At 38.9% G+C, this 16631-nt stretch overlaps 1 protein-coding gene across 1 annotated transcript in view; it reads right to left on the reverse strand.

Moving 5' to 3' along the window:
* FBP2 (fructose-bisphosphatase 2) overlaps positions 1-16631 on the reverse strand; it is a 59768-nt gene that overhangs the window by 27280 nt on the left and 15857 nt on the right. Inside the window, exons 4-5 of the mRNA XM_020971713.2 lie at positions 5079-5219; positions 941-1078 (exon numbers count right to left, since the gene is read on the reverse strand). Coding sequence (XP_020827372.1) covers positions 941-1078; positions 5079-5219 — 279 coding nt within the window. The remainder of the gene's footprint in view (positions 1-940; positions 1079-5078; positions 5220-16631) is intronic.

A 16631-nucleotide genomic window follows, 5' to 3' on the forward strand; every position in this document is an offset into this window, starting at 1 on the left:
AGCCGGTCCAATCTCAGAAGCCTATCTCTAATAATAATCTCAATGGCTCATGCTTCCACTTCTGGTCTCTCCTCAAAACATCAGAATCTGTCTCTTGTCTCTCAAAGGGTTCTCTGCAACCCCTTAGCACTTAGGCTAACAAAAGCATTAAACAAAAAAACAGGTTTATTCAAAATAATAATCACACACAGGAAGAACTCATACCTGAGCACTTGACAAAGGTAGCATTGGGTCCCAATGACCATTTCTCTTCCCAAAGCTTCAGTTAATATTGCTTGTCAATTTCACTACTTATTAAATTGCTATCTGAAAATGGAATCAAAATCCCTGTGGTCATAGCAGCATCCATATTTGGCACCTGTCCCCCATCCCTAATGAATCTGTTTGGTTCCAGTGGGGTCCAGCTTCTTCGACTTGGTCTATATCTCTCAGTATACCATTGACAGTCAGACAAGGCTTCTTCGCTCAATATATGACTGGTTTCACTCTCACATTCTTGGTATGATGGTTATTGTCTCTACTGGGTACCTGTCCCTAATGGTCTTTCTGAGAAACCTCCTCTGGGTTCCTCTAACCTACACCTTGGCTCGAAATCCTATTGGTGTACACATGCCTGCTCCAGGTGAATATATGCAAAGCTATTTTTGAAACCATCACAACCCTCTTCCCCAACCCCCTAGCATCTTCTCACTATGCAGGACCTTTTTTTCAGTGGAAAGCTAAGAAGTTGGACTTTAACAAGAGCATTTTAACTAGAACAACTTTTTTTCTTGCTTAAGAAGGCAGAGTACATCACTGTCATAGCAAAGACGATAGACCCAACATGCACTATATACAGTGATGCTGAATTTCACCCATTTAAACAGGCCTCTCTAACCAAATTCTACCAGGCCTCACTGCAAAACTGTAGCCTCTACTTGTCATGCCAGCTCTTTCTCACCTCAGGAAATTTCTTTTTCTGTACGTATTCAGTCGTGGCAGGGTCAAAGTACTTGGCATAGCCTTCATTGAGGCTGTAGATCTTTCCTTTCTTTTTAATTTTGACATCTTTGTCCACCAGGATAAACTCACCAAGAGCCTAAAAAGGAAAAAGAGACACTAAGAAATAGAATCCAATAAAACAGTAAGAAAATGGGTCTTTAACATAGGGGTTCTGAATTTGGCATCAATGGATATATTTCAGGGGTTCATGAACTTGGAAAGGAAAATAATATCATTATTTTCACTAAATTCTAACTGAAATTCAACATTTCCTTCTATTATGATTTTTAAAAATACAATTCTGTTAAGGGGTCTATCAGCTTCACTGGACTACCAAAGAGTCCCATCACACACACACACACACACACACACACACACACACACACAAAGTTAAGAAGCTTTGCTCTCATAGAAGGTACCAGGAACATGACCAAGGTAGTTCTGGATTTGGCTCCATGATTTATCTCTAGTTCCCTAGATTAGCATCCCCACTAGCATAGTATCACTTGCTTTCAGTAATGATGGGACCATACTAGCAAAAGTGTGTATAAGAAATGGATGACACTGAACATCCTGAAGATGGTACTTTTCATTCACCAAGTGACAGATGCAGAAATATAACCCAGGTCTATTTGATCTAATCATTTTGTGGAAGTGTGGCTTCTCTATGAAAAGTTTTTGTGAACTTCCTACAAAAGGTATTTGTGCTTAAGGGATAATTTATAGTAAATGTGGATGAACTCTTGTCATTGGATTTCTTTCTCTTCCCTTGTCTTAAAAGAAACCTGTATATGTACCATTTAGCACTTAAAAAAAATAGAATCAAGACTATGGGTTCTTGTCTTGTAACCTGAAAAGAAATACCTATTTGGAAATTTTTATCTTCCCTTTCTTTCTCCACTCACATGATCCTGCAGCTTGAGCTATTTTGTAACACAAACTGTACCATCTATTCTCTATTTAATAAATCAGTTTCAGGAAAAAAATGTCTATTTTAGGCTTATGTAAGATAATTCATAGCAAAGACACTACCTACTTGGCAGTATCTACCTGCATCCAGTACATGAAGTGGTTCACAAAGTTAAGAGGATACTAGGTCACATGCCTCCCCTCCCCTCCCCATCCACATGTCCCATGAATCATATATAGCTTATCTATTGACTCTGGTTACTCATCACATAGGCTCCTGTGTATAAGAAGGGAGTTGTCTGCATTCATCCCTCTGAGTCTCTCAAGGTTTCTGGCAGATTTTTTTTTTAACAGGAGTGTGGGTGTTCAGGATTGTTTTTCTTACAGAGAGGTCTGACTTGATTATGCATTTTCATAGCGCTTGGAGAGTTGCATATTTGAGCTTCCAGATTATCTTCTGAGCAGAAGAGCAGTGTTGTTGAGTAGAAGGAGGAGTCGACTCAATGGGTCTTAGTCCCTCCCTCTCTACTCATTCACTCTGTGTCCTTGGGCAAATAAATCCCAAATTCTCTGAGCCTTGCCTATAAAATATGGATAATAATATCTGTACTAGCTATGTTACAAGGTGGTGAGGAAAGAGATACAAATGTCAAAGGGTAACTAGGTTCCTAGAGCAAAGCTTTGTACCCCCAGTGGACGAGGGTAGTGTACCTTAGCAGAAATTCATAATTATGCATCTTTTGGCAAGCTACAAATGAGGGTTTTTTTGGTGGGTATTAAAGAGCCTATATTAGATGATGACTATTAGGTTTCCCCAGTTTATATCTATCTTGACACAAGCTTTTTTGGATTTTTTTGGCCCTTCCTAAAGATGTTGTTTCAGGCAAAGACAAAATTAATAGTTGAACATGGTAATGCAGAAATATCCTGGATGAGGATGGAGCTTGGTTATACTTCTTCCTGTTACTTCACCATCTTGGCTCCTGAATCCACTTTGTGCATTTTCACCAGCTGTCCCCCAGAACTGGATGACTCTCCCTCCTTACCTCTGTCCCCTGGATTCCCTGGCTTCCTTCAAGACTCAGCTAAAATCCTACCTTCTACAAGAAGCTTTTTCCAGTCTCTCTTAGTGCTAATATTTTCCCCCTAAGATAATTTCCAACTGTCTATATCTGTTTGTCCATAGTTGTTTTCAAGCTTACTCTATTATTTAACTGTGAGCACCCTGCAGGGACTGGAATTTTTTTTTTCTTTATACTCTCAGTGCTTAGCACAGTGACTGGCACATAGTAGATGGCTCAGTAGATAGAGTGCTGGACCTGGAGTCAGGAAGACCTGGGTTTCTAATTCAGCCTGACACTTACTAGCTGGGTGACCCTGGGCAAGTCACATAACCCTGTTTGCCTCAGTTTCCTCATTTGTAAAATGAGCTAGAGAAGGAAATGGCAAACCTCTCCAGTATCTTTGCCCAAGAAATCCCAAAATGGGGTCATGAAGAGTTGGACGCAACTGAAAGTGACTGAACAACTAAAGGTGTTTAATAAATGTTTGCTCATCCTCAGCTCTTCATTCTCACCCCCTCCCATAGCCAATTAATTACTAAGTTTTATTGACTTTTCCTCCTCAATATCTCTCACATCTGTTCTTTTCATCCATACCATAACTACCCTGATTCAAGTTCTCATCAGCTTTTGCTTAGACTACTGCAAATAGTATCTAATGGGGTTCTCTGAATCCAGTCTCACTGCCCTTTAATCTAATCTGCCTAGAGCTGCCAAATCGATATTCCTGGAGCACAGGTCTGTGCTCTGTGCATCACTCCATATTTCAAGAAGCTTCAATGTCTTTAGGATACAATACAGGGTCTCCTTATTTTTTGTGGTTCAGTCATGTTCAATTCTTTGTGACCCCATGGACCCCAGCACACCAGGCCCTTCTGTCCTCCACTCTTTCTCAAAGTCTGTCCAAGTCCATATTCATTACTTTTGCTTCCATGACACTATCTATCCAACTCTTCCTCTGCCATCTCCTTTTCCTTTTCCTTTCAGTCTTTCCCAACATCCTGGTGTTGACTTTGGTCTTTTCTAATGAGCCTTGTCTTCTCATAATGTGGCCAAAGTATTCAAGCTCTGGCTTCAGTATTTGTCCTTCCAATGGATAGCCAAAGTTAATTATTGACTGAATGTCTCCTACTTAGCATTTAAAGCACTTCACAATCTGACTCCAGCCTTTCTTTCCAGAGTCAATCCCATATTCCTTCACATACTCTAAGTTCTAGTCAGACTGGCCAGCTAGGTGTTTCCTGAGCATAACACTCCGCTCGCCATCTTGAGGCTTTATGTAGGCTGTTCCTCGTACCTGGAACGTTCTCCCTTTTTGCCTCCTCCTCTCAGAGCCTGTAGCTCTCCTCGTGTTTCAGCTCAAGTGCCATGTCCCACAAGAGGCCTTCACCAATTCCTCTGTTTGTTAGTACTACTGAAAATCACTTTGTATTTATCTTCTAGATTTTCGGTATTGATTTATCTACGTGCATGTTATTTTCTTCATGTAAACTCCTTGAGGGGGGCACTATTTCATGTTTTTGTATTTGCATCTCCAGAACAAGGACAATATCCACAGAATCTTGCACTGTGCCTGTCTCATAGAAAGTGCTCAATAAAATATTGAATTGAATTCACAAAATTTTCACCTGAAACAAAGACAGGGAAATTGAGTGTGGCCAAAGTTTATCCTGTGACACTTGTGGCTGGAGGAAGAGGGGGCCTGAGGGGTCCGGGTGTGTGGGGGTTGGGGGGGAGGTGTTGAGAAACACATTAAAACTTCCAGAAATAGAGATGAGCAGGACGACAAATTTATAGGCATCCCCAGAAAAATAAGCAGGCCTACCACCACTGGGAGTAGAGCTGAACAGGGAAACTAAAGGCACCAGTGAATGAGGCCCTAGACAGGTTGTATCACTACTTCTGGATTCAGAGATTAGCAGGGGAGATAGGGAAGATAAGGTGGGAAAAGAAGATGATGGGTAAATAAGGTCTGTCATAATCCTGGTCACAGTTTGGAGAGGAAGCAAATGTAAGGTGCTTTCAGCACCCTCTGAGTTACTTACCCTGGTGCATCTGCCCCACCCTAGTTATAGCTCAAACCTGCACACAAAAAAGTGTGTGAGACATGGATTAAATGACACCTACAGGGTCCAGCATGAAAAGGTCCACTCCTTGTCCAGTGGAAAGAGCTACCAGGGTGGCACTGCCGTAGAGAGCATAGCCGGCAGCCACAATATTGCGTCCTGGCTGAAGGGCATCCTTTTCTGAAGGCTCATTATCTGTGGTCTGGGAAAGAAGAAAGTAATATGTGGGTTATGTTTTATTCTAACTAGAAAATAAATAACCTTTCCCCAAATAAGTCTGTTAGCCTAGAAAGTCATCAAATAAATGAATCTGAAATTTAAAAAAAAACAATTAAACACAATAAATGAAGTTTTCAGAAATTCAAATGCACTTTGAGATGACTTCAGTTGTGACAATAGGCATTTATTTGCAGCTGTGTCCTTTCCCAGAAAGCTCTAGGATTCCTATCCCATCAGACCATAAGTCCCCTGCCACTCTGAGATCATTCTCTTCTCTTCAGTCTTGCGGCTACCTCAAGTGCTATTCTTTGTGTATCTCTTGAAGAAAAAGTTTTCTTTGGGAACATTTGAAACTTTGAAGAAAAAGGTCAAGGAAAGAGAGAGGAGAATGTGAAACTACTGAGTAAATAATAGTGAGCCTGGAAGAACCTTTAGAGCACAGGAGTCAAACCTGCCTGCAACAACACTCACCTCAACCAGACTAAAATGTAATTGAGAGGGGCAGCTAGGTGGTACAATGGATAGAGCTCCAGCCTTGGAGTCAGGAAGACCTGAGTTCAAATCTAGCCTAAGACACTTGACACTTACTAGCTGTGTGACCCTGGCGAGTCATTTAGCCTCAATTGCCTCACCAAAAAAAAAATGTAATTGAGAAACATAAAACAAAATAAATAAAAATAAGATAGAAAGGCAATACTAATATCTGTTTTTCTGATTTAGTGGTGTTAAACACAAATAGAAGCAGATAAGGATCCCAGGGGTTGACTTAGTTTTAGAATGTGATATTACCTATGTCTTATTGTATTTTTGTTTATTTTTGTCAGATATTTCCCAATTCCATTTTAATCTGACTCAGATTGGGAGTGTCGTTGACTGCAGTGCTTCGGCCACATGGGCTTCTATTTTAAGTCAATATGGCACTGACAGGGATCCTTATGTAGGGTTCAGTGGCCCCATTTTTATTTGAGTTTGGCACCTCTACTTTAAAGCACACAATGGGAACAGTGGCCTAGCCTTGAGATAGCTTTCCCAGGCATGTTTTACTCTTCTCTCTGTCTCCACCAGGGAGTCCAATTAGAATGTTACCTCTTTCACTGAAGCCTCTTCTCATCTCCTCAAGCATAGGATCATAGGTTTAGGGATTGAAAGGACATAAGAGAACCATTTATGTCACAGATGAGGAAACTGAGACTAAGAAAGATTAAGTGAACTCCAGTGGTACATAACCAGTGAGTAGCTGAGGTAGGATTTGAAACCCAGACCTTTCTGAGTGCATATCCTGCACTTTATCCATTACCACTTCTAGTAATGGCTTTACCATCTGTAAGGTCTAGAATTCCCCTGGCTGGGGAACATTGTATCTCCCCCATATCCATGGGTGTCCTTTTAATACCAAAGGATTAGGCCACAGAGCTCTAGACTGATTATAGATAGTAGTTTAATCAATCATTATGAATACTTACAAACAGGGGCAATCTTTGGTCTGGGGCAGCAGCCAGACAATTCAGTGGATCCCCAATAAGAACCCCCAGAATCCCCATGGTAATTATAAAAAATAGACCAAGGCAGGAAGAGCTAGAGAGTGCATCACTACTGATCCATGGATATTTTTTGTTTTCTGCTTAGTAATGAGCTTGGGAATTAAGCCAATGTTATGTCCAAACATAAGTTTGTGTATTGATCATGTCCCGGTCACATATAGGTCATGATATTCTTGTTTTGCTTTCATATGTCATAGTATCTTAAGTTATGACTCAGTGACTAAAATATAATTCAGTATCTAAGCTATGGTTGTAAGCAAGTCACCATGTTTGGACTTCTGTCTTTCACAGAGTAAAGTGTTTATGACTTTTCACTTATTACTGCATTTTATGGCTTTTCCCCAATCAGGACCCCACACTTGCCACCACCAACTTAGAAAACTTTGCACTTTTCTTGTGTACCTATCAAACATTAGTTTGTATTATAGTTAAGTTGTATTAAGAGCTTAAGTATAAGTAACTTAACTAGTCTCTCTAAGACACTTCTAGAAGGAAGAGACCTGTCTATGTTTCTCTGCCTCTCCCACTTCTTGCATAGTTCTCTAGACAAGCAAGCACTTAACATATGTTTGGAAAACATTTCCTAAGAAAACACTCAGAATCCTATTGAGAAGCCCTGTATGTATGTCTCTGATAGAAAACCAGATAAGAGTTTTGGAGGAAAAAAAACAAAACTCAAATGTATTTCTCCCCAAACCTATCCTTCCTCCAAAGGTCCCCATTTCTGTTGTTGGTACTACCATCCTTCCAGTGACTCAGGTTCATAACCTTGGAGTTATCCACTACTCTTCCTTCTTCTTCAATCCTCATATCTGAAAATTAAGAAAATCAAATTGATTCTATTCTGTAATTGATTTCATTTTGTAGCACTGCCGACATTCTGTGTAACTACCTAAGTCATGTTTCATTTTTCTCTAAATTAAGTTTGGAAGTTCAGCTTTCCTGTAAATCATTCTATTCTTATGTTGAGGAAATCTGTTATCCTTGAAGAATATAGGTGAACTCGAGGGAGCCTGGTCTGTTATTTCTGCAACACCGGCTGTTCTTCAAGAAAGTCTGGTCTGTCATTTGCTGTGACACTAACTGGCCATGCAGGTAGACACTACCAATAAGCTTTCCATAGTGACAACTTCAACAGAATTCACTATTTGAACTAATCAGGACCTAGCTGTACAATATGTGATTTTCTATTGTAATGGAAAAGAATTAATTAAATCGCTCAGAGGCAAAGTCAGGCTAGAAACTTCTAGTTTCCATTTTTCTCTTATTGACCAAGATTTTTATGTATTGGCTTACATGAAGGGAATTTGGTTTTTTAGTTTGTTGCTTGCCAAAGTCCTGTTTACTACAGTCTTCAGACTTTTTGACCAATCATATTGTTTTCCTCATCTATGATGTTGCCTTCTAGTTTTTGGATGCTCCTCCTTTTGTCTGTAAAAATGATCTGTCTGCCATCATTTGGGGTCTTTTGGATTGCTGAAGAGCTAAAGACCCCTTTTACTGGTAACTGCTAACCTTACCAATGAAGTGAATGCTTAGCACTTTGTGCCTCACTTTACCTTAATTTCAATCACAAGGCATCAGTTGCCAACTCTTGGCAACTCTACCTCTACCATACCTCTGACATCTATCCTCTTCTTTCTGAGCACAGAGCCCATACTCTGGCCTCATCATCTCTTACCTGGACTACTGCAATAGCTTCCTGCTTCCAGTCTCTCCCCTTTTAAAGTCTTTCATAACTTGGCCCCTTCCCATCTTTCCAGTCTTCTTATATCTTACTGCCTTCCATTACTCTGAGATCCAGTGAAACTGGCCTCCTTGCTCTTCCTCACACAAGATACTCCTTACCCCAACTTAATACTTTTCCTCACCTGGGCCTAGAACTCTCTCCCTCCTCATCTCTGCCTCTTGGCTTCCTTCAAGTCTCACCTAAAGGTTTTTCTTGGAGGTGAAGAACCTGCAGCCTCAAGGCTCCATGTGGCCCTTTAGGTTTCCAAGTGCAGCCCTTTGACTGAATCTAAACTTCACAGAACAAATCCTCTTAATAAAAGGGTTTGTTCTGTAAAACTTGGACTCAGTCCAAAGGCAGCATCTAAGGACCTAGAAGGCCACATGTGGCCTCAGGGCCACAGGTTTCCCCACCCCTGAGCTTTCTTTTATAAGAAGCCTTTCCCAGTTCTTAATTTTAGTGCCTTCTTTCTGAGACTATTTCCAATTTGTTCTATCTATATCTTTTTTTAAAAATGTTTTATTAATTTATTTTGAATTATCAACAATCACTTCCATAAGCTTTTGAGTTTTAAATTTTTCTCCCCCTCCCTCCCTACCTCTCTCCCTAAGACAGCACGTAATCTAATATAGGCTATACATATACATTCCTATTAAACATATTTTCACATCAGTGATGTTGTAAGTAAGAATTAGAACTAATAAGAGGAACCACCAGAAAGAGGAAACAAAACACAACAGAAGAAAAAAAAATAGCAAATAGTATGCTTCAGTCTGCATTCAAACTCCATAGTGCTTTCTTTGGATATGGATAGCATTTTCCATCATGAGACTTTTGGAGATGTTTTAGATCCTTGCATTGCTGAGAGGTGTTAAGCCTGTCAAAGTCAGTCATCACTCAATGTGGCTTTTCCTGTGTACAACGTTCTCCTGGTTCTGTTCACTTCACTCAGCATCAAACCATACAAGTCTTTCCAAGTTTATCTGAAGTCTGCCTATTCATCATTCCTTATAGTGCAATAGTATTCCATTACATTCATATATCACATTCACAATTATGATTACTATCTGTGTCTTTCTCTCTATTCTTTCCCCCCACCTCTGTTTATGCTTTTCTTTTTCCTTTCTCCTTTTCCCTCCTCACTAATATTTTGCTTTTGACCAGTGCCTCCTTCAGTCCCACCTCCCTTCTTTTAGCCCCCTCCTTTTTCTTTCCCCTGTTCCCTCCTAGTGCCCATAGGGGATGTTAGATTTCTATACCTAACTGATTATGTTATTCCCTTCTTGAGCCAAATCTGATGAGAGTAAGGTTCAAACAATGCTCATCTCCCTCCCTTCTTTCTCTCTGCTTAATAGGTTTTTGTGCCTTTTCCTGTGATGTAATTTACCCTTGTCTGCCTCCTCCTTTCCTTTTCTCTCAGAACATTTTCTTAGTTAGATCAGATTAATTCACTTACTTGGATCCATTTAACCCACTTGATTAGATTTTTTTCATCATTATATCAAAGTCAATTTATACCCACCCCTTTATGTATACCCCTTTAACATGGTGTAATAACAATAGTTCTCAAGAGTTACAAGTGTCATCTTCCCTTGTAGGGATGTAAACAGTTTGCCCTTATTAATAACATGTTGTTTCTTTCTGTCCCATTTACCTTTTTATGTCTCTCTTGAGTCTTGTATTTGAAGATCAAATTTTCTGTTGAGCTCTGGTCTTTTTATCAGGAAGGTATGGAAGTCCCTATTTTGTTGAATATCCATCTCTTCCCCTGAAAGATCATGCTCATTTTCACTGGGTAGTTGATCCTTGGTTGTAATCCAAGCTCCTTTGCCTTACGGAATATCATATTCCATGCCCTACAGTCTTTTAATGTAGAAGCTGCAAGGTCCTGTGTAATCCTGACTGTGGTTCCACAATATTTAAATTGTTTTTTTCTGGCTGCTTGCAGTATTTTCTCTTTGACCTGGTAATTTTGGAATTTGGCTACTATATTCCTTGGTGTTTTCAATTTGGGATCTCTTTCAGGAGGTGATCAGTGGATTCTTTCTATGGCTATTTTACCCTCTGGTTCTAGGACCTCAGGGCAGTTTTCCTTTATGATTTCCTGAAAGATACTGTCCAGGCTCTTTTTTTATCATGATTTTCAGGTAGACCAATAATTTTTAAATTGTCTCTCCTGGATCGATTTTCCAGGTCAGTTGTTTTACCAATGAGATATTTTACATTTTTATCTATTTTTTCATTCTTTTGTTTTTGTTTGACTGATTCTTGCTCTCTCATAGAGTCATTAGCTTCCATTTGCTCAATTCTAATTTTTAACAAATTGTTTTCTTCTATTAGATTTTGTACCTCCTTCCCCATTTGGCCAATTGTATTTTTTAGGGACTTGTTTTCTTCAGTGTACTTTTTTTCCAGTTGGCCAATTGTATTTTTTAAGGACTTGTTTTCTACAGTTAATTTTTGTCCTTCCTTTTCCAAGCTATTGACTCTCTCTTGCATACCTCTCATTTCTTTTCCCATTTTTTCTTCTACCTCTCTCATTTGACTTTTAAAATCCTTCTTGAGCTCTTCTAAGAAGGCTTTTTGGGCTTCAGACCAGTTCATATTCCTTTTTGATGTTCCAGATGTGGTTTGTTGACAATGTTGTCCTGTTCAGAATTTCTGCCTTGATCTTCACTCTTCCCATAATAAGAATCTATCATGCATTTCTTTTTTGCTCATGGTGTTTGCTTATTTCCTGGCCTTTAAAGAGATTGGGCTCTCCTGCTCGGGAGCAGAGGGCACTGACCCAAGCTTCTTGTGTTGACAGCCTAGGGCCTGGTCAACGGCTTTGTGTGCTGGGGCCTCCAATGTTGTTCTGTCTATGTCTTGTTTGTAAATAGATGTTTGCACGTTGTCTTCCCCATTAAGATATGAGCTATTTAAGAGCAAGAAGTGAGTTTTGTTTTGTTTTGTTTTGCCTTTCTTATATTCCCAGAGCTTAGCAGAATACCTGGCAATATGATCCCCACCTACCTTGCCATTCACACTTTCCATTCTGATTAGACTGGTTTGCTAGCTATTCACCATTCACAACATATCATCTATCTCTCCTTCACCTTTCCACAATGGCCCTTGTGTCTGGAATGCACTGCCTTCTCACCTTTGCCTCATGAAGAAAGCAAAAGCTTTCTTCAAAATCTAGCTCAGGTGCCAACTTGCTAATCCTACTCCCCTCCTCTCCCCTCCTCTTTCCAGTTATTAGCTCTCTTTCATTTTGGAAATTATTTTGTATGCATTTTATTTTATTTGCTTAGGTAAATTTTGTATTACCAGTAGAATGTTTCATAAAGTTATACATTTTTTTAATTCCAAGCACTAAAAACAGAATGTCTTACACGTAGTAGATACTTAATAAATATTTTACTGAATAGAACTTAATTGAAAAGCAGAATGCATTTCTCAATTTGGTATTTTGGGATTAAATGCTATGTCTGGGGTGACTTAGCATTAAGGACCATAGTAAACAGGACTTTGGCAAACAACAAACTAAAAAGTCAGATTCCCTTTATGTAAGCCAATACATAAAAAATCTTGGTCAATAAGAGAAAAATGGAGCCTAGAAGTTTCTAGCCCAACTTTGCCTCTGAGTCATTTAGTTAATTCTTTTCCATTCTAATAGAAAATCATAGATTGTATTGTTAGGTCCTGATTAGTTCAAATAATGAATTCAGCTAAAGTTGTCACATTATTCGAATTCACACTATTTAAAGTTATAATTATATATCAAATATGGCAATTTGTTCCAGACCAATGGATGTAAGAAATGAAAATATTTGAAAATAGATGTGAGGCTTTTTATGCTTCCTCCTCTGTATGGGTCACCTCTCTGGTAATTTTGATATTATACAATTTAATTGGATTTTCAACATGATTGAACCATCCATTGCTTGCAATAAAAGTTTTTTCACTATCCATTTCATTTACATTTTCTTTCAGTACCTTAAATAAACTTGAAGCTTTTGTCTGAATTCCAGCTCTGCTAAGAGGAATATGTTTTTATTGCAATTGTGTAATTAAATCCACAGTTGTGCCATTCAGTGTTAAAGGGAGGGAATGAGGTGAAAGCTTTATCTGGATTGGTTCTGTTTACTAAGAACAGTCCATTTTGGAATATGAGGATGTGCAGCAGGATTAGCCTACTCAACCTTGCATGCACCATGGGGGTGGAGGGATGTCAAAGAGTGTGGCCCACAGCAGCACTGAGGGTAGATGAGGTGGGCAATTAGGGGTGTCAGGCTCAGCTCCTTCTCTGGGATCCTTGTCATTTCCCCTTATTTTGTAAATTTGCCAGGTTCCTGGAAATCATCTGTGTGGACAAGGTCATCATCCCTGGAAAATGAGCTGTTTGGGTTATGGAGTTCCTAAACAATGACATTGGCTTTCTGAGAATTTGAAAGTTTGTGTGTAACATAGAAATGATTTCTAATGATTGATCTTTATACCAGGATGAGTTTAAACTTAAGAAGAGGAAAAGAAAAACAAGTGAAGAATGTTAAGTGAAATCTCTTATGTATGTTCAAGTTCTGGTGAACTTTTATTGTTCATTGCAACCTCATGAGAGGAAAAATAACTATATCCAACTCTAAACTGTGATTAGTGAAATTTGCCATTTGAGATAAAAGTTCTTGGGAATATAACTGATATTGCTCTGAGTTTTGAATTCAGGTATAGTTGTATAGGTATAGATAATTAAGTCAATAATGACCATTCGAGAGAAATGCCACAAGCTACTAGTGGGAATGTGATCCTGAACTGTTACAGGTGGAGGTCTGTATCTGGGAGAAAGGCCAGAGGACATCCTTGGCATAGCCTAAGATAGGATCTTTCTGGCTCAGTTGCCCCATAGTTTTACTTCCCTTTGAACAGAAATGTTTCCCACCTGGCTATTCCTGAGTCTGGCTATGAGGTGGAATTATTACTGCATGATTTGTTGTTAATTATTACTCTTACCTGAAATAAAATAGAGCTATGGATGCTTTCTCTTGCCATAAATGTGTTGAGTCATCAAGGACCTGTTTGATGCTATTAGAATCATTTCTCTGCTTTTTCTTTTTATAGCAAATTTCTATAATTTGACCAAGTGGTCAGTAGAAGGCATGAGCACAATGCAACCATGTAAGATGTAGCTGTTTTCGGTCTGAATGTGTAGTCATTCCATATCCCAAACAACTAGGTACATTAATATTTGGGCTCTTCATCTTCCTGCTAATGTTTACATAGTCATGTGTAAGATTAAATCCCTGACATAGCTCATCTTTTCTGAATAATATGGGAATGATTAAATGAAGATAAAAGAAGTTTGTGGAACACAGATGCAAACACGATGTTATATCATTATTCTGTGGACTAAGACTGGGATACATCTGAGCTACTATAACAAAATGCATGTGTGTATGACCTGAGCTATTCAGCCTAGAAGTATAGTCCTTTCTATATCCTTAACAACTTAGTAAATGAGTATTTGGACTGGTCATCTGACTGTTACTATATATGTATGTCTGTGTGTGTGTGTGTGTGTGTGTGTGTGTGTATAGTCCTGAAAAGTTTCAAAATGAAGTAAGAATAACTGGGTATTTTGATATAGCTGTTTGTGGGACTAAGCTGTTATTCTATTAATTATTAAAATTGAATCAGAAATATATTTGATTTGAAGAAGATAATTTTAGTGTGATCAGTTTTCTTGGAAGGGAGTAACTTATGGAATGTTTTGTGTTACAGCAATGGAAAAGTTAATTTTATTCAAGTTTATTACTAATGTGGAAAAAACACCTGTTTGCAATGCATGTCATATCATTATAAACATGTATCATTATAAACAATTTATGTGATATGCATTGTTTTGAATTTGATTATTTGAGTGTCATCCCAAGTCTTTTGCTATAAATGAAGTTAACATGGTGACTTTCTGTGACTTCATTTGTGTACCATGGGTCATCTTGTAAAAATGTCCTATGACCTATGTTTTTCTTTAAAATTAAAATTTTAAAATCCTTCAGCATCTGTTTCTGTTCTTCCAACATGGGGCAGGGGGTGGATATTATATATTTGAATTGAATCCTGATTAATTTAAATTGAAATGGTATTTAACTTTGGAATTCTAAAATAATTAAAAGTTAATTGGTAAATATTATGGAGTTTAAAGTATTTGAGTAAAATTTTTGAGGGACCAACAAGATCAAATGTATACACACACACACACACACACACATACACACACACAATTTAGAAGGTTTGAGAGTTCTGCCTTCTGAGGTATTTAAAATGTTTAGTTTATATTTGGATGCCTTACATATATCAATGTATCAGCAACCTTTAGCTTAATATGAACAGTGTTTATGTCAGGTACAGCATTTAGATTAAGTTAGAAACAGCGTGGGGTATTTGCAATCCAAATTCTCTAAAGTTTCAGGTGAACTCTGGGTTCCTACTTTGCTGTTCCCCCTTTTAGCTCTGTTATTGATTAGATTAAGAACTGCAAAGTTTGAGCTGGTTTCACAATATGAACTAGTTATTGGAGAAGTAAATTTTGGGAGTCTGTAACAACTTGTATCGACATCTGTCTTGTAAGAGATTCTAACATCTGAGGAGCTTCTATAAGTAACTTGGAACTACATGGTATTTTCCAGACTGCCCCAAGGAAAGGTGTGCCACAGACCAGATGACTGCATAGAATGTCTGAGATCTAGGATGAATTGTATTGATTGAATGGATCTTGAAAAGGAGTACTTACATTGCAGGGAGACTCAACGTCTGCTATTATTGATGTCCATTGTTGTGCTCCTTTGGTTTTTATTTTCTGTATCCGTACACTATTACCTCAACGTTGTTTGATTTTTTTCCCCCTTTGAATTAGTCCCTAATTTGGGTCATTCTTACTATGGCTTGTACTGTGCTTGGTTAATAGTTTTGATCCCACTTTGTAATTGGGGCTGTCCCAGGTAGTGCCCATGGTCCTGTTTGCTCTCTGTGCTCTCTGTGGTCATCAATGTACCCAGAGGTCACCTTTGACCAAAGGGGGTGGTTGTTAAGGGCTGCTAAGGGGTCTCCTGAACATGTATTTTTGAGTTGCCAAATTTTCCAGAAACACTGGACCCAGAGCATGAAGGAGACCCTGAATGTATCAAGGACAAAATGCCCCCCACTCTGAGCTGACATCTTTTGTTGTTTGCACCCCAAGCTGGATTCCCTGTGTGTCCTTGGGAGACAAGACAAGCACCAGTCAGTCTGTTTCAAGCTAGGAAATTTGCTTGTGCAGCCGGGACCCTGTAGATATGCAGACCATCCTATCTTCATAGTCTAACACAGGGGTGGGGAACCTGCAGCCTCAAGGCCACATGTGGCCTTCTGGGTCCTTGGGTGTGGCCTTTTGACTGAATCCAAGCTTTACCGAACAAATCCTTTCATTAAGGGGATTTGAGGCCACAGGTTCCCCACCCTTGGTCTAGCAGTTCCTTCCCCTTTTTTTTTCTTTTTCCACCTCTACTGCACCTTTCACCCTCCCATGCTAAGCCCTTTCTGGTATCTCCTCCATCCTTTGTCCTGCATTGTAAATATGCAAACCTCTGTATGGATTGTGAACTCTGTAGGTTCCACATGCACATTCATTTCTCTTGTAATAAACCTGGTTTTCACCTAAGTTTTGTGAAGTTGTGATTGCCTGGGTGAAATTAAATTTTTGTTCTAATGTAATGACAAGCCTCTCCCTTTTTGCACTGGCAATATTTTCATGTGTAGGATTATTCCATTTGTTCATTTGGTTTAGGGCTCTTTAACTATTGGTAATATACATGGCAGCACATCAAATCCATAAGCAAGTGCAGATTGAGGACATAGTGGCTTATTAAAACCCTCAACTTGTTGTTCATTCATTTCAGTTGTGCACAACACTTTGTAACCCCATTTGGGGTTTTCTTGGCAAAGATACTGGAATGGTTTGCCACTTCCTTCTCCAACTCATTTTATAGATGAGGAACTAAGGCAAACAGAGTTAAGTAATTTGACCTAGGTCATACAGCTAATAAGTGTCAGAAACCAGATTTGAACTCAAGAAGACAAGTAGTCTTCCTGACTTCAGGCCCAGCAC

This window comes from Phascolarctos cinereus, unplaced genomic scaffold (assembly GCF_003287225.1).
Source record: "Phascolarctos cinereus isolate Bilbo 61053 unplaced genomic scaffold, phaCin_HiC Scaffold_4;HRSCAF=312, whole genome shotgun sequence".
NCBI lineage: Eukaryota > Metazoa > Chordata > Mammalia > Diprotodontia > Phascolarctidae > Phascolarctos > Phascolarctos cinereus.